Raw genomic sequence first — 17,458 nt, 5'->3', positions numbered from 1 at the left:
CAGAGTTGTGATTATCAGAGGTGGAAGCTGTACTTGTGATATTGTTGGTGGTGAAAGGAGTAGCAGCAGCAATTTCATATGTTACATTATAAGTATTAGTATAATAGCAAACATGAGAAAAAAAAAGGCAAAAAAAACTAGACCAAGAATACGCAAAAGCTTACCGCATAATACTTTCCAACTGACTCTGTTTTTGGTCTAAAAAATTCAAAATCACTTGTATGTTGTAAGATCATATACAGTACATCTGTCTCCGAAAACTACTCACTAAAATCTTCCTTAATTGCTCTGCCTCGTTACGAATGATATTTGGCCAAACTTTGTTAGCTAATTTGCCAGAAGGTGTGTTTTGTTTGATAAAATCGACATGCGTCGCGACAAATTCAGCAACGCTAGGATTCTCATGATCGTTCAAATAAGCACGAACAACTAATAAAAATAAAAGGAAAGAGAAAAGTAGTTTAGTTTTTTATGCGTTGTGTGATGAATATTTCTCTTTTTCTCACCTCTTTTAACTTCTGTAGTTGTTGTCATGGAGACGATCAAAGTATCAATAGAGACAATTTGGGCAGCAACTCACAGGATTTAATTTTTTTTTTTTTTTGTATGAGAGGTGGATAGCCTCTGAGATTTTATTAAAATACAAGTCACATGTTCAAAAGAAGTAATGTGCCTGCGGCCGCAAAACACTGATGAGCGAAAAGATACAGATACAGAAGTAGGTATATATAAGAAAGGGGTTTGGTGTTGGTTTTTTTTTGTTTTTTTTTTTTTTTTTTTTTTTTTAAAGGTCCATATAAGTTTGTATCGCATGGATGGCATCTGCGGATACATGTGAAGAAGAAAAAGGGATATTGTTAAAGATATGGTTCCAATGGGCGCGCCAAATATGTAGTATAATGTATGAGAGAAAGCATAGTAGTTGCTTGGCAGTGAAATGATGATACGGTTTCTTGCATGTTGTAATAAAGATCAAGGTAGACTCGAGATTCGGATCGCTATGCATGAAGTGTTGCCAAACATTTATCCAGACCGCCCGTTTGAGGGGGCATTGCACCAAAAAATGGTCACGGGTGTCTTCATCTTGGCGACAAATAGAGCAGGTGCGATTCGGCAAAAAATTGGTAGTGCGTTGGTAAAGTAGACTTGCGGTGGGCAGTGTGCCATGGAAAATCCGGTAAAAAATGTTTCTGGTGGTATGATCCATAGGCGTTTTCCAAAAGAGATGCCAGTTTACTGTAGAGTAGGGTGGCGTCGGGTGGAGTCGGGCGATGATGGCAGTACGATAGTGTTTGGTGTTGTTGTCGGTGATTCCAGGCTGATTGAGTAGCTGACGGCTGAATGGTGTGAAGTCGGTATCACCAGGTGTTGTGGGATGGCCACCACCAGGATGGTGTGGTGGGAGGCATAAACGAGCGAAAAATGGTTTCAGTATGAAGCGAAAGGCAGCAAGGTCATGCGTAAATCGTGTAAGCAAGATCGGCCTTGTTGCTGGATCATTTCTTTGTCGTAGTAGTAAATGTTGGTGTGTGGCGTCGTAATAAAACAAATCTCGGACTTGCAGTTTGTTGTATCCAGGTCGACGTGGTTGGGGCACTGAGGGGATAGTCGCAATAACACTTTTCAGAGGTAATTGTAGTGCCGTTGCTTTGGTGATCCGAAGTGCCTCCCAGTCCATGTCCAACTTGTCCACAGCGCGGTAAACCAAGGATACGGGAGAAGAAGAATCGATGGCGCCTATTTTCCTTGCCTGTGGGTCCGCCAACAGCAACCGGTGATCTGATGGAAATTTGGCGGTGGCGAGTATTTGATGGATTAAAAGTAGAATATGCTGAGGATACATACCCGATTCCTCCAGCATGGGTTGAATCCACCGCAGCTGGAGGGCATTCTGTTGAGTCATTGGATCGAGTAAGCCGATACCACCTTCTGATCGTGGTAAACATAATTTGGAATACGCCACAGTCGGGAACATCCGATGCATTAAGAACTTGCCACAAATGCTACGGAGTTTCGCATGGAAAGCATGATCATTGGCGCCAACTATGCGGAGAACGTGCCAAAGCTTTGATAATATCAAGGTGTTCAGGACTAGGGCTCGACCGCGAACGGATAGACCGCGCTGCTGATGCACCTGGCAGTGTTGTTGTATGTTCACCAGCATCTGGTCAAGGAAGAACTTGAGCTGCGGTTTTGACGATGCCAGGGGGTAACCGAGGTAGACAAGAGGTGTTGGGCAAGAGCGATCGTGGCATGGTGCGATACCTTGGCCGGCAAGGATCGCGTTCCACTCGGGTTGCGGAGCGCCACTGAGTGAGAGAGCTTGTGTTTTGTGCTTGTTGAACAGGGCATTGGAGGCTAGTTGATATGTTTTCATGTGGTGTTGTAGCCTGGCAAAGTCTTGTTCGTTATGTATAAAAGCACAGATATCGTCAGCATAGGCGATAGCTTTAAGTGGAAGAGGAGGTGGAATTGATACTATTCCTGTAGAAACCGATTGATACTGGTAGCCTTGAAAATCTCGATCTCCTTGTATTGCACGCAGGAGAGGTTCCATAGCCAGGTTGAAGAGGATCGGCGACAATGGGTCACCTTGACGTAAACCACGTTGTTGTTGTATAGGTTGGCTTAAATGGCCGTTGATGTTGAGACGAATTTTTGTGCTGAAAAAAAGAGCGGTTATGCTGTGGATGAGCGAATCCGGATATCCAAAATGCTGTAGTACTGTGGTCAAGTAATTCGGGTGGATGCGGTCGTATGCCTTATATTGATCAAGAAATAAAGCAATGGCCGAGGACGAGTTCTGTTGAGCATTTTCCATAACTAGTCTGGTGGTGAGGCCGTTTTCCCCGATAAATCGTTCCGGCATGAAACCAGTTTGTTGCGGATTGATAAGATCACTGGCGTTGTTGACAATACGTTTGTTGAGCATGCGTGTAAAGATTTTTGCATCACAGTTGATCAAAGAGATTGGCCGCCAATTGTTGAGGGAGGCCAGATCGCCTTTTTTTGGAAGCAAACGAATGCAGGTTTCTGTCCATGATTGGGGGAAAATACCATGAGTAAGTGCATCATCATATACATGAGTGATCAGACGTTCGGCAGCTGGATGGTTGAAAACCAAGTGCCAAATGCCATAAGGAAGTCCATCAGGACCGGGGCTACTTCTCTTCGGGGTACGGGACGCGCCCTCTTTTAGATCGTCCATGGTAAAGCTGCTTGTGAGACAGTCTCGAGTCTCATCATCAAGCTGTATGTGAGTCGGTATGCTGTTGAGTAACTCGTGGATTGCTGCATTGTCGATCGGCTCTGGTGTGTAGAGTTTGTTGTAGAAGGTTTCGGCGGCATCATGCATAGTGTCAATGGTGTCACAGAGTTGCCCAGTTTGAGGATGGTGTAGCGGTGGCATGTGCATTTGTGATGTGCGCTGTGCTACTGTCTTTTTCAAGTACCCAGCAGAGGTCTCGCCAAGTTCTCGCCAGCGGGTGTTCGCACGGAGAGCAAGGGTGTCACATACAGCTTTTTGGGCGGCTTCAATGCGTCTTTCGAGGCTTGGTAGGATCCATGCACGTGTTGCTTGATCGGGTTTGCTGCGGAGGAATTGGTTACGTCTTGCTTGTAGTCTAGCCAGGTGCGCAGTGGAGCGATTGATGAGTTGTCGGCTGTAGTTTTGCATTTGTTTTTTGAGTGCAGATTTGAGTAGATCCCATTGGTGTTGGGGACTACTGGAGCTATCGACCTCCTCGAAGAAAAGCGTAATGCGTCGTGCGAGTTGTTTGCGGAAGTCCTTATAGCCAAGGATGAGAGGGTTTCCACGCCAACAACCCTTTCCTGTGCTAGAGGGACCCAGATGAAGAGTAGTCGATAATAATGCATGATCCGTCCAGCTGGATGCCACATATGAAACTTCCCTCGCCTTCACCGTATTAGTAAATACGGGTGAAGCAAAAATGTAGTCAATCGTTGACATAGTTGAGTCGCCGCGCCTGAAAGTAGGGTACGGGACTTCATCGGCTGATGGATTGAGGCAATTGGTGAATTCCTCTTGTAATAGAGTGTGCCAGTCAGTTGGTGCATTTGGCCGGTAGTCGGCTCGTCTGTAGCTGTAGTTGAAATCGCCAGTGAGGACCAGCCTTTGGCGATACGGGTGTTGATTGTTGAAAATTGGTGAGTTATAGAGTGTTGCAAAAAATCGTCGTCGAGCTGTGTGACTTGATGATGGTGCATATATGGTGATAGTGTAGAAGGGTGCGAAGCTGTTTTGTTTATGTTCGACCCGGACGAGTATATGGCGCGAGTCGTCGAGAATATTAATACGTGTGAGCTGAATGTCGGGACAAAGAGAGACAATGCCGCAGTCTTTGGTCCAGAATGATTGTGTGGCGCAAAACTGTTGATGAAGGCGTTCCTGGACGTCGTCGTCATGAGCATGCGTTTCTTGTAGGGTGATGATGTGAGGTTGTTGCTCACGGAGATAGCGTATAAGTTGTGATTTGTTGTTTTTGGTGTTTTTGTTTTTTTGTAGAAGTCCACGAGCATTGATGGACAAAATTGATATATCGTTTTTGGTTAATATCATATTAAATACAGGTTGTTTTATGAGAGGGTTGGGGTGGCGCCAGCGGAGATCTCATCTGCATTGATACGTACTTCTCCGCCCGGGTTACCACCTGTAATACCCGAGCGTAGTTGATTCATAGTAGCAAGTCGTTCTTGGAAGTATTGCTCGCGATCTTGTGTAAGCAATGTATATAGCACTTGTTGACGGTCTACCGTCAGGTTGTCTTCTTGGATTGTAACTTTACACCCATCGGACAGCTCAAGTTGATCAATCCAATCGGGTGTCAGAGGGGCCATGTTCGTGGTCGCCAAATTCAAAGTGTGTACAGGAGCTGGGGTTCCCTCCTCCGTACCATCGCTCAAATAGTAAATGACGCGCTGGTCCATGAAACTCTCCAGGTCCGCGTAAGCTTGCATGTCGGCTGCGGTGTCCATGTCCATCAAGCTACTAAGCTTAAAAGACGGGACATTGTTTGTCTGTTCGGGCTTCGCAGATACTGCTGCTGGGGTGGTGAGCGAGGTTCCTTGCCCGGTGGTGAGAGACGAGGCAGTCGCGTCTAGGCCCTCCAAAGCAGCGTACCTGTTGCTGTTATTGGTGGTCGGTTTAGGATTCTTCTCCGTTTTGGATGGCGCGTGGGCCGATTTCAGTAACTCTGCAGATGCTTCGGTTTGTTTATGGCCCATTTTGCGCCGGCTACGATTCGATTGACCTGGTGTCCATTGGGGGTCATTCCGGATAGACGGGCAAATCGAGGACTGATGCGACGGAGAGGCACAATGTTGGCAACGCTTCTTTTGGTTTCTACGGGATCGAGGACAATCGTCCGCAGAGTGGTTCGGCTCATGACATCTCGAGCAGTATAGGGGCATCTGATCAAAATTGGCGTATATCAGGTCATCTGGGTCATTACGCCAGGGCACATGATGATCAAGCGGGCGGTTTGGCGTATCGGAACGGGGTTGAATGTCCAAAACTGCAAAACCGTTACCCATGTACGCTTTGGTCTTTGGATCGCGATTGATCCCTACATCCAGGATGCGACCGTATGGTTCGAAGGTTGTGCGAAGGCCTCTTTCAAGGTCTTCAGGTGCTAGGAGAGGTAGGTTTGATAGGCGCAGCTTTTTCACCTGCGAGGTCTTGTCCAAAGCGGGAGTGGCGCGGATAATGATGTCTTTGGTGAATTTAACACCTTGTTCAAGGACACGTTGGCGTTCTGAGTCATGTTTCGCGTTGAACTCAAAGATCACGCGTTTGCCTTCACGATGGATAATGATGCCAAAATTGTCAGGAAATTCGGCCGTGAGAGTGGCAACAACATCGTCACTGGAGCCAGGGACGGGGCTAACATCAAAGAGCACGCTGCCTTCACTGCGACCAATACGCCAGGTACGAGAGTAATATATGGTCGCTGTCTGGTCGGAAGAGGGTGAGTCCCGATGAGCGAGAACCAAGGAAACCCTCTCGGGTTGAGCTACCTTGGCCCATGTCAGGACAGTGGGGGAAGAGGTGTAGATAGAAGGTGGATGGGTGGTGCCCGCGGAGCGGTCGGGCTGTTTCTGTTGAGAATCGGAAAGAGCCATGCACAGGATTTAATTAGTAACTAAGCAACCCAATCTCTTTTTTACACACTCAGACAGCTCTTGTCTTCCCCAAGAAAACAGAAAACCTATCTTGCTCTTTTTGCCCACAGCACAATCAAAAAGGTAAAAGAGTATTACTAAGCTGCAATGTTTTATTTTTTCAACACCTTTTATTTACTAATATAAAGTATAAACGATCTTCTGCATTAGTGGTGTTCCATAAACTTGAAAAAAGGAAAGTGTAAGTATACTCCTCTCTGAAATTTTACACTAAACAACGAGGATGGGTGGGGCGAAATCGTATGATGTTACCTGGAAACAAGCTAGTAACTTAAGACCTGCGTTAAATTAGATATCGAGCAGGTTTTCCTCCTCATCTATTGTTTACAATCATTTTCAAAGGGTTTCTTGATGGGCTCATTGTGGATTGTTCTGCTTTGTTTCCCGCTCTTGTAATCCGAGTAGGCTGTGACGAACCCATTGTAGTTTAATCTACCGCTGCTTTCCTATCCATGCCTGCGCCCAGCGTTGTTATGTGACGAACCCATTGTAGTTTAATCTACCGCTGCTTTCCTATCCATGGCTGCGCCCAGCGTTTATGTGACGAACCCATTGTATTTTAATCTACCGCTGTTTTCCTATCCATGGCTGCGCCCAGCGTTGTTGTGTGACGAACTCATTGTAGTTTAATCTACCGCTGCTTTCCTATCCATAAATTCGCTTTCTTCTATGCCCGTTTTTATTACACAGATTTCGTTGTTTTATTTCATATTTTTATTAACCAGTAATTTATTTTTATTTGTTACATGTCTATTTCTTGGAGAAATATTGGCGTTTTGGAATTTGTAACCACTCCAAATGAGCATGTTGACCAAGAAGGATAGAGGAGGAGTTTGTTAAACACATGGTTGGTGTCTATGGTAAGAAAAAAATGTTTAATATATAAAAATGGGCTCAAGTGTGGTTTTTTATTCGTATATATAAATTTATACGTCACTAAATCATACACATTTCTTCTTTTATTTAGAAAGATAAACATCCACCTGCCTCGCTTCGCTCGGCTGAATGAGCCCCTTCGCGCTCCGGGTCATTCAACGGATTGGATGTTTCCTGGCGGTCCCTCCCCCTACACACCCCCTTCTAAACCCGAAACTGCTCGCTTCGCGAGCTTATTGATTGCTATGACTACATATAACCCTAAACGTTATCATTGCTGCTATCGACAGCTCTTACATATTTTAGAAAGTTCATCAATGTGTTCGCTTTCATTTGAACATAGTGGTAGATTATTGCTGCTTGTCGTAATTAGCTGAAAGGTGACGGCAGCTTCGCGTAGTTCTATATCTTATTGTTTCGCGTCAGATCTACTTACGAAAGATACCGTGAAGAGGTAAGAATATTCTATTGTACGTTAAATGATAATAAGTTAAAATAAGAGCTTAAAAGCAAAAAGAAAAGAGCAGAAAAGAGCTAAGGTGATGGAGGTGGAGATGCGATGATTGTTGTTGTGGGAGAGGTTGGTGGTGAATTTTCGGCTTGTTCAGGAACAGAGGCCGGCGGATGCAAGAGAACTTCATAGTTGACGATGTTGGTGGTTTGTGGTGGTCCAGACCCTGACAGATTGATGGTAATGCAAAGATTGTTGGGGTCAGTTGCCCTAGATTGCGCAATATATAGTTAGCTATGAGTGAAGACATCTTATGCAAGGCAGACACCGATATATCGCAGGGATTGCCCTTGCGCTTTGTGGATCATAGTAAAGGCAGGGCGGACAGGGAATTGGCGGCGGCAGAGGATGAAGGGATAATCTCCTTCTATTGTACACATATTGATACGTGGAAGGAAAATTCCAGGCCATGATGCCCTTAGTCAATTCTTTTCACGGCAATACACCGATCAAGAAGCCTTGTCACGAATAATTTTGTGCCATTGCACAGGCCGGCGTCGGGATCCAAGTTGCGCATGAGCACTACAGGCATGCCAGGCTTGAGCTGTAACGTATGGCTAGGTATGCCATTAGCGCTGAGACTGTTTAAAAACTCGACGGGATAGTTGACCACTGCTGCTTCTGGGTCATCAGCGTCTATGATACGGTCATTGGCAGCATAATCGCGCCCTTCACCTGGAAAAATACCGTAGGCTGCCTCGTTTATCGCATCGACGTCGACGTTTTTTGCTGCCAATATGGCGCGAGCGTTGAAATCTTCAGGTTGCGGCTGTGGATTGCGTATGTTGGGATATATGGCGTCAATAAGACCCATGGTGTCTGCTGCATCCATACGCCATTCCTGAGAAATTTCTACGCTTTCTGTATATGGAGCACGTCCATCGCCAATGGCAAGAAGTGTCTCAGCAAATGCGGGAGCAGCAGGACCGGCGTGACGTACACGCATGTTGATGGTCAAATGCAATACTTGAACATCACTCCAAAAAGAAGCAGAACGGATGCAATCACCAACAATTTCGGACCGAGTCCCTTTCTTGACGACGGGCAGCAACTGGCGAAAATCACCACCAAAAACGACAACTTTTCCACCAAAAGCAACATTGCTCAGGCGAGGGTCAACGGCACCCATGACATCACGAAGTGACCTGTCAACAGCTTCGAAATTCCATTTGCTGCACATAACAGCTTCATCCCAAATGATAAGAGAGGTACTCTGTATCAAGTGTGCATGAGGACCACCGAGTCGAATATTGCAGGAAGTGGACGCGTCTGCATTCAACGGAATCTTGAAGCGGCTATGTGCAGTGCGCCCGCCAGGGAGCAGGATTGCAGCGATACCGGAAGAAGCGACAGGCAGTGCAATCATGTCGCGGGAGCGCGTATGGCTCAAAAGAGTCTTGAACAGCTGAGACTTGCCAGTTCCTCCAGGTCCATTCACGAAAAAAACGCGTGGGTTATAATCGTCGTCAGGTCGGCTGATGGCAGTGGAGATGGTGTCAAAGGCGTGTCGTTGATCGTCGTTTAATGTTGGCAACAGCGTCTGAAGAAGATGACGCTGCTCTTCCTGATCGTACTCGCGCCGTTCGACAATCTCGAGTGCTTCCAAAGGAGGCAACAGATCAAGTTCGGTTACAAACTCTTGAGGGAGAGAGGGGAATTCTGACAGACGATGACCGGTTGCTTGTAAACGTGACTCGATGTCACCAAGTGCTCTTTGGTAAACCTGGTCTAGTTGATCGAGTGTCAATTCGGCCTCATTTGGCATAGAGAGCGACCTGCGCATCTCAAAAAAGTAGTCGTCGGCCATTCGATCGCGATAGGTGTTCCATAAGGACAGCGGATCAGCAGGCGAGCAACTGGTAAGTATGCACACAAAAAGTGCGCGGATTGCGGATGCAGATGGTGCTACTGCTGATGCTTCTTCTAAGCAACGATTCCATTCATCGTCTGACTCTAGAAGACCACGTGCTAACGCTGCTTGCTGGAATGTTGGATGGTTCACGCCATCGCTGTCTCGTTTGAGATCGTCAAAGCTTCTTGGTCCAGCCACAGAAAGCAAAAGAAGACGAAGACAGTACAACTCCATATCGGACAGAGAGGCAGAGTAGATGCGCGTCACTACATTCTTAAAAGGGGGATTGGAGCGGCGGTCCCATCGACGCTCTCGAGCATTCCAAGTGTAATGACAGGGAATCTGCGGATACTTGTATTGCTGGGGGGGATTCGTCCCGACGACAAAGAGCAAAAAAAGTCAAAAGCCTGGTACCCTCCCTTGCAGCCATCGCGAGCAGCTGCCAATTGCTCTGGTGTCATAGTGTCGCGGAAACGCACCAACTGCTGTTCTTGCAGGTAAATGTCGAGACTACAACCATGGGATCATGCATGTGCACACGAAACTCTAAAGCTCGCCATACTGCCTCTCACGGTCCAATATATCGCGCGTTTTGATAATCAGTGACTTCATTGGTCTGCGCAGCAGCTGGGTCGGTAGGTGTAGTGGTGGTGGTGGTGGTAGTGGGAGGAGTAGAACGGGTTGTTTCCAACTGCGCTCTGTCGGATCCTTTGGTGATGTACTTGCAAAGGTATTTGATTGCCCGAGCTGAGGTACAGATCTCGACGTTGATATACGCGTTGTACTTGTGACAGAGATAGGGGTTGTAAGGGACGACGTGTTGGTTGGTGGCGGTGAAACCCGATCGCTCATAAACGTGCTGACGTTGGGGATTGAAAACCCTTTTATATAGAGGGTAACCGTCACGATTTACGCGAGTCTCGTTGTTGTACGGCTTTGGATAGCCCTGGGAGCATCGACCATTCTGCATACAGACGGAATTGGGGTTATCGTTGCCACAGGGACCGTGTATCATGCTTGATGTTACTGTGCGGTACAGCTGCGGCTGTCTCACAGGGTCTGGTAATTCAGCTGATACAAATCGGTCATAGTCAGTTGGCGTGTGAGGGCGGTCTTGCTCGTTCAGGATCAACAGAATGTGGACGTGAGGTGAACCTCGCTTCTGGAATTCGACAGTGGCAACATAGCCCTCAACACGACCAAAGCACTTGGTTTCCTTGACATGCTTGAGCAACTCGGTAATCTTCAAATGGAATACGCGGGAACAGATGTCGGGACGATCATACGCCTTTTGCCCAGGATGGAGCTCAGCAAGAATCTCTGGCCGTTTGGGATTGCACGTAAACGTGATGAATAGCGTTGGTGTTCCTCTTTGGCGAATAATTGCGAGGCCATCTTGAAGCATTTGCTTCATATACCGCGGACCACCCGTAAACGACGACGGCAAAATCACAGCACGACCGACTTGGCGCGGATCCACACCATCACCGATACCACCATACAGTTCGGAACGCAAAGTGTCTTGATTCAACGAAATGAAAAGCAGGCGAGAAGCTTCAATTCTTGCATAACTGTCGACAACCAATTGCTGGAACAATCGACCAAAATGATGATCGAAAGTCTCATTGTCGCCACCACGAACCATGAGCATATATGCGCAATAGTCGAGCAATGTCACTGTATGCATATTACCATCCACTCCTTCACACCGCATGCCCGCGAACCAACCATGGTCACCAAATGGATACATGAGGACATAATGAAGCGGAAGATATGATGAGTGGAGGGAGCTAACGTATTGCAAACCTCGGGTACGGTCATGGATGACGATGTCGTGTGGTGTGGTTGACCCATCCACCCTATTTTCCACAACCATTGCTGCGACCTCTGGATATGTTTGTTGATCGTAGCGGCGTTCCAGATCCGATGCGCCACGAATGACGACGCTTAGTGATCCAATTGGACGATCACCAAGGCGTTAGGCGGCAGATGTCAGAGTGCGTGCAAACGGATTGTGTTGGGTCATGACAGTTTGGATACGATCGATGATACCCTGGTCGAGGCCCGAAAACAATGTCGTCCTGCGTGCCACTTGTTCTTGGGTGTCAGCGAAGTGGATTTGGGCAAATTTGGACTGTGCGTGATCCTCGGCCCGCAAGGATCCAACTTGATGGTATAGTGTACCATTGATGCGATACGTCGACACACCATTACTGCCGTCTGCCAAGTTGCGGTCGTAGTTTGCCTTGATGGATGCAAAAGCAAACATGTTGTTGTAGGCTCGGATATTGGTGTGGAAATTGAGAGCAACTTCATTATCACGACTGTGATCCGTCACCAATTCACGAAGGTCGGCGGGTAATGGGCGGGGTGAAGGGAAGCGAAAGTTGCCATGATTACAGCACATGCCAAACTGAGGACGCGAAACAGAAGAACGGGAGACTCTTTCATCCACCCACATGAGTGCATGGCAAAAAGAACATGCCCTATCCATGCGTGGCAAAACATGGCGGTGACACGAAGCGCCTGGTGCGTAGTTGATGCTAGGACCAATGGCATCAACAGCTCAGCACCATCACCAATGCAAAGTGAATATTGCATAGACTAACCAAGCTCGTTTGCATCATCGGTGTTGGCAGCCTGTTGGACCCGCATGGTGGTTTCAAGGTAGTGGACGGTGACACTGGGCCAAATTGATGAATAATTTAGGCACTGCTGTACGATTTGCGAGCGCGACGCATTTGGCATTACAGGAAGGACCTATTATCAGGTTTGATGCAGATACTTTAATGTAAGTACTATCGCTCAATAGTAAAAGAATGCAAAGTAGAAGAGAAGATACAATTTTGAATACCTGGCGAAAGTCAACACCAAAAACCCATGAGTTTTCTACCAAATGGAACATTGGCAAGCGCGGGATCGTCATGTCTCATGAGATCTTGGTTACTCCTGTAGTGCAGTGAATACGTTGATACGTGTATCGATACTTGTATACCCTTCAGCGGGTGTGGTCTTTTTTTGTGCTTCGCCACGTCTAGACTTGAAAATCATTGCCGCCACCCCATCTTGCGTCCACCGATCCAACCAGCGTTCTGCATTCGGGAACTCTTTGCGAAGCTGGTTTACAGCCAATTGAAAACCGCTCTCGCCGTCAACGTCGTACATTGTGTTCGTCAAGTCCTGGAAGTCAGTAACTTTCTCCACTGCCACCACTGCATGATTGGTGATGAGATGCTGAACGGATTGACGCCAATGATAATAACAACCTTTTGGCAAAGATCTGGGATCAATCTTGCTAAAAGGAAACGTTTGCTCGAATGCCATCATAAATCCTTTCCGCTGCGCAAGAGAAAATTTCATCACCAGCCGAGAGAAGCTATTATCGATATCTTCGTCCGTAGATCCAATTGCAAAATCGAACATGAGGAAAAAGGTTCCGCAAAATGGGTGGTCGATAGCCCGTCCAAGACAGCCTGGAATATAACTGTATACTGATCAAGTTCCTCGAAGTACATGTTGATTGTGCACAGATAGAATACGTCGGGAAGCAGTCGTAAGTTACATCCGTGAGCATTGGATTCATCTTCAAATCCACGCGTGCGGCAATGTTGGTCTCGCAGAAAGTAAGGCAATATTGGCGAGGGGCCATATCCGCGGATGGGATAAAGCCTGGGAACTCGTCAATTAAAGCCTTGAGTGCATCGTACGACAGCTCCAAAGCAGGCTTTCCCGTAGGCAACATGTCGTTCTTGACCAAGTAGTTGCGTCGATGCGTTTGATTTTGGATTTGTGCTGAAGATTAGCATTGATCAGACGAATTGGACGACTTGGGCATTGCGAACGGATAGTGCTAGTGCCAACTAACAATGCTTGCGCCGTATCCGTTAGACATTTCGAAATGCGCTTTTCAACCTTCTTCAAAGTATCCATTGTATCATGGAGCGGTACGTACTCGGCATTTGTGTGTGCGCCCTTGTGAGTCAACTTGCCGCCATTGCCAATAAATTTCATGTTGACTTTTGCATCACCTGCAACCTGAATCAAAGGCGATTTCTCCGGGCAGAAAGTACAGCCTGTTTTAATTGCTTCCTGATGTTAGCCTTGGTGGACCCAGGTCTCACCAGTTTCTCGCAATCTTCCTTGGTACATTGGACAGCACCAAGGCAAACCTCGCTGACGCTAATCCCCAGCTTGAGGTGATCGTAGCTTTTTTGGAGAAGTTGCCAGCCGATGTCTGTGTCGTTAACCAATCGGCCTCATCATCTTTGAAAAGCTAAATGTGTTGAACAATGTTGCCGTTCGGAAAACGCGTGAAAGACATGGTCGCAAATAAAGGGGAAGTGATATTGAAGCGCTTGTCGCGGATGGTTTTGATCCAGTTTACTGCAATGCAGAACGGCTGCTTTTCCTCAGGAACACCAGTTTATTAAACCCCACAAAAAAAACACTCACCCATCGATGGCTGCTGATGCCAACGTAAACGTCAAGAAGCTCGTCGCAATTTTCTTCCTCTTGAAGCAATTCGCTTTCGTCGTTGCAAAGCAACTGTCGCTGCATGCTTTTCTGGATGAGCTTATTAATTACAGGTAATGTCCTTTGTCGTTGACTGATTTTTGGCACTGGAAGGTGGAAGATAATAACGGTGTGAAATAAAGTAACGGAATGTGCAAAGTTTAAGTAACGTTGACGAAACGCGTAACAGCTGAAGTTGTATTGAAAAAATGCGTATGTTGCTATGTTTATCCCAACTTTGACAAGGCAATGGCACTATAATTTTCATGTCCAGGATCACGTTCAATAAACTTGCGCATCACCTTTGCCGAGCACTAAAAATTACCAAACAAAACCATGTTACCCGATCTGCTTTAACTGCTATCATATCTACAAGTATACACAATGGCAATGAAACGAGTGTCTACCTCCACAAGATCTGTACATCGCCCATGGTTGATGGGGAACGACTTTCGACCATCCAATTCATACAGATGGTCATCCACTTCGACAAAGCAGATGAAATGGAGGTCAATTCTTTCTTCTAGCGGTGGTGGCTATTAACCGTAATATAATAATAGTGAGTATATAATGTATCGACTACCCCCTCCCCAAAAAAAAAGCATTGAAACTAAACCAAATCAATATATATTATTACCCGTGTTTGGCCGTCGTCACCAGCAAGTTTATGTACCGAAGCAAGGAGCTCATTGCCTTCGAGTAAGTCGGCGCGCTCATCCGGTGTCAGATGCTTTGCCTTGCTTATGATGTCATGGAACAATCCAGGACCTGTCGTTGTATTATTTTCTTTCTTTGAATACAAATCCTATTACGAATCACCATGGCCGTATTATGTATGCATGTATACGTTACCGACAAGCTCTTTGTTGTTTGCTAATGCATGGATTAATGCCATCATGCCGCATGCATTGGATATGGTTTGCTTGAAAAACATGACATTGGGGCTGATATCCTGTTCCTTCTTTGTCAGTCTCGCCTCTTCTTCATGTCTGAACTGTTCTGCTGCCTCAGTAATCGGGTATAAAAAGATCATGGCGGCTACGGGACGAGGAACAAAACTAAGCAGCTCTGGATCGAAACCTATGGAAGAGTTATTGACTAGTTGTCAGCTTTCCTCGCTCTTTCCATTTTGAAAGGGTTCTTCCCCCGACTCGTCATTTTTACCATAGACGTCGTTGAAACTCCATGCCTTGTCAATACCGTTTACGTGGAAGACCTACACGAGGTAAAACGACAAAAATTAAATCTCTTGAAAGAGGTAATATCCGAGTCGTGGTGAGGATGATATAGACCTTGTTCCAAACCTATTGCATAATCACAAAAAAAGGGGGGACGGTGGTCAGCATAATATTACTTGAAAAGCAAGCAGCAGTGAGGTCGTCTCTTACGTCTGGATTAGCTTCAAGTGGTGTCCATTTCAACTTTGGCTTTTGGGTTGTCGTGTCAGGTTGATTTTCAGTTGCCATTGTGGTAAGTGTGAAAGAAGAAATAATAAAAAGAGACGTGCTGCGAATACGTGTCTATTCGATTGTGGGCAACTTATATGTGAACCACATCCGAGTCATCCCTCTGTGACTTTTGTTCCAAGCAAGCATACGCCAAGCAAAGCAAGTAAGCCCGCTTTTGGTCTTGTTCTCTTTCTCTCTTTCCCTCCGTCTCTTTAATCAAAAAAGTTTAATTACTTTTTTTTTTCACCTCGTCCATCCACGCTTCATCGCAAACATAAAGCAAGACGGGTCAATTCGCTTGTTTCCAGCACTTTTCATTTCCTTTGAAATCACTGTTGCAGTGTGCTGGATGTAATCACTTGATCGATTCAACTGAAAAAGTAAAAGCACATGAACAGTACTATTCTTACCTTAGATTATGGTAATTTTATATTTTGTATTCTTTTCCTACCTTTCTTCACACGTTGGCAATTTTTTGAAGCAAATTACCTTATCATCGTAACTCTCTGTAGTCCCTTGCCGCCACCAACACGAAACCTTCCGACATGAATGAACAACACCAACACAACGCATTTAATGACAATACATCCGTTCCACGCATGCGATCCAGTAATCCTGGATACTACTATGGCGACATGAGCCGTGTTGGCAGCAGTAGCAGTGGTAGTGGTGGTGGCAGTGGCAGCAACCCCAGCGGCCGAGTCCTTTTTGACCCCACGGCACCAGTGCCAACAACAACAGCAACAACACAGCTATCCAACAACGGATTCTATCAACAACAACCACGTCGTCCTGCTCCTCCTTCGCATCATCAACAACAACCAAGACCGTACATTGTACAACAACAACTATTACAGCAACAAACACAAACGGCAGTTCCGCCTCAGTATCAAATATTACAAGAACGTCAGCAGCCCATGCTTCATCCCCAACAACAACAACAGCAACAACTACAGCAACAGCAACAGCAAAATTGGTTGCCTGGAAATAATGTTCAGCTTGGTGGAATAGGAGGAATAGGTGCAGGACCTGGCGTTCAATTCGACCCACAGCAACAACAACAACCGGCTGAGCCACACTCAAATACCCTCGATACCTTTATTCTGACTCTGCTGAAAAAGCCTCAGGAAAGGATATTTTTGCTAAAGCTCGAACAGGATCTGGAAGCATTTATTAACAACCATCAGTAAGTTGTGCATTTTCATCAAACTAGAGAAAGAGAGATAAGCTGACTGTTAATGTTTAGAATGTATCGTCTCGATCTTCCACAAATGAACTCTTATCAGCGGCTGATGGTTCATAAAGTTGCGCCGTACTTTAACTTGTCTCATTTCGCTGAACCGGTGCGCAAGTCTGTATTTCTCTGTAAAAACCCTTATACAGCAATGTACGTATTCACTCTTATTTGATAATATATACACGTAGTTAGAGGTATTTGCGGGATGAGCTAATTGTGGTTGTTTTTATACACAAGTCCAGAGGTTGGGTTTGCAAAGTTGGTTGAACCTGAAGAGAAACAAGAGCCACAGACGGCCCCAAAGTTCAAGATCATGCGTCGTGCTGCATCGCCTGGCAGCAACAATGGCTCAAGACGGGGATCGCCTACATCCGGTAGCGGTGCAGTGGATAGGAAGAACATGACATACGAGGAGCGTAAGGCGGCGTACGAAGAGGCGCGCGCTAGAATCTTCAAGGACTTGGAGCAACAGCAACAAGCTGAAGGCAGTGATTATAGGGATGCTGCGGCTATGCAACAGACAACACCACCAGCGCCATCAGCAGCAGCTGAGAATGGGGATGGGGCATAACGACAGTGACAACAACAACGACGACGACGACGACGACGACGACGACGACAAAAAAAAGTTAAATTCATTTGCATATCAGAGGATCTTTGGCAACCATTTTCTTTCATTCCTTTTTCATCTTTTTTTTTCGGTTCTTTTTTTTTCCTTTCTTTCCATTATATTACTTGTTTTTAGATATCGCATTTCTTGTCTGTAAGCTGTTATAAAAGAATGCGATCTTGTTTGATGTTTATGTTGAACACCAACGTCT

The 17,458-nt window shown here is 46.1% G+C and overlaps 4 protein-coding genes across 4 annotated transcripts; 1 reads left to right on the top strand and 3 right to left on the bottom strand.

Moving 5' to 3' along the window:
- Positions 1-3,754: 3,754 nt before the first annotated feature.
- Positions 3,755-5,619, bottom strand: BDB00DRAFT_744602 (Endonuclease/exonuclease/phosphatase; the record flags this gene model as incomplete). The annotated part of the gene is made up of 2 exons (XM_053118515.1): positions 3,755-4,629; positions 4,914-5,619. Coding segments are annotated over 2 exons (1,581 nt in total), but the record flags the coding sequence as incomplete, so codon positions are not given.
- Positions 5,620-12,165: 6,546 nt separating this feature from the next.
- Positions 12,166-12,993, bottom strand: BDB00DRAFT_299269 (uncharacterized protein). Its single transcript, XM_053116838.1, has 2 exons — positions 12,295-12,993; positions 12,166-12,200 (listed from the first exon to the last, which is right to left on the bottom strand). The coding sequence occupies exon 1, from the start codon at positions 12,861-12,863 to the stop codon at positions 12,384-12,386; it is 480 nt and encodes a 159-aa protein (XP_052980928.1). The 5' UTR covers positions 12,864-12,993; the 3' UTR covers positions 12,166-12,200; positions 12,295-12,383.
- Positions 12,994-13,898: 905 nt separating this feature from the next.
- On the bottom strand, positions 13,899-15,495 carry BDB00DRAFT_817733 (ubiquitin carboxyl-terminal hydrolase isozyme L3). The gene is made up of 8 exons (XM_053123095.1): positions 15,341-15,495; positions 15,245-15,256; positions 15,117-15,168; positions 14,805-15,032; positions 14,590-14,720; positions 14,360-14,488; positions 14,096-14,266; positions 13,899-14,026 (listed from the first exon to the last, which is right to left on the bottom strand). Exons 1-7 carry the CDS (start codon positions 15,416-15,418, stop codon positions 14,180-14,182), a joined length of 717 nt encoding a protein of 238 aa, XP_052980927.1. The 5' UTR covers positions 15,419-15,495; the 3' UTR covers positions 13,899-14,026; positions 14,096-14,179.
- An 822-nt stretch (positions 15,496-16,317) lies between these two features.
- Positions 16,318-16,809, top strand: BDB00DRAFT_761501 (single-stranded nucleic acid binding R3H; the record flags this gene model as incomplete). The annotated part of the gene is made up of 2 exons (XM_053119274.1): positions 16,318-16,586; positions 16,647-16,809. The coding sequence occupies 2 exons, from the start codon at positions 16,318-16,320 to the stop codon at positions 16,807-16,809; spliced, it is 432 nt and encodes a 143-aa protein (XP_052980926.1).
- Between the last annotated feature and the right edge of the window lie 649 nt (positions 16,810-17,458).

The sequence above is a fragment of the Zychaea mexicana genome, assembly GCF_025766255.1.
Source record: "Zychaea mexicana strain RSA 1403 chromosome Unknown BDB00scaffold_26, whole genome shotgun sequence".
Lineage (NCBI taxonomy): Eukaryota > Fungi > Mucoromycota > Mucoromycetes > Mucorales > Lichtheimiaceae > Zychaea > Zychaea mexicana.
The sequence above is the reverse complement of the archived record's forward strand: the minus strand, read 5'-3'. Positions and strand labels throughout refer to the sequence as shown.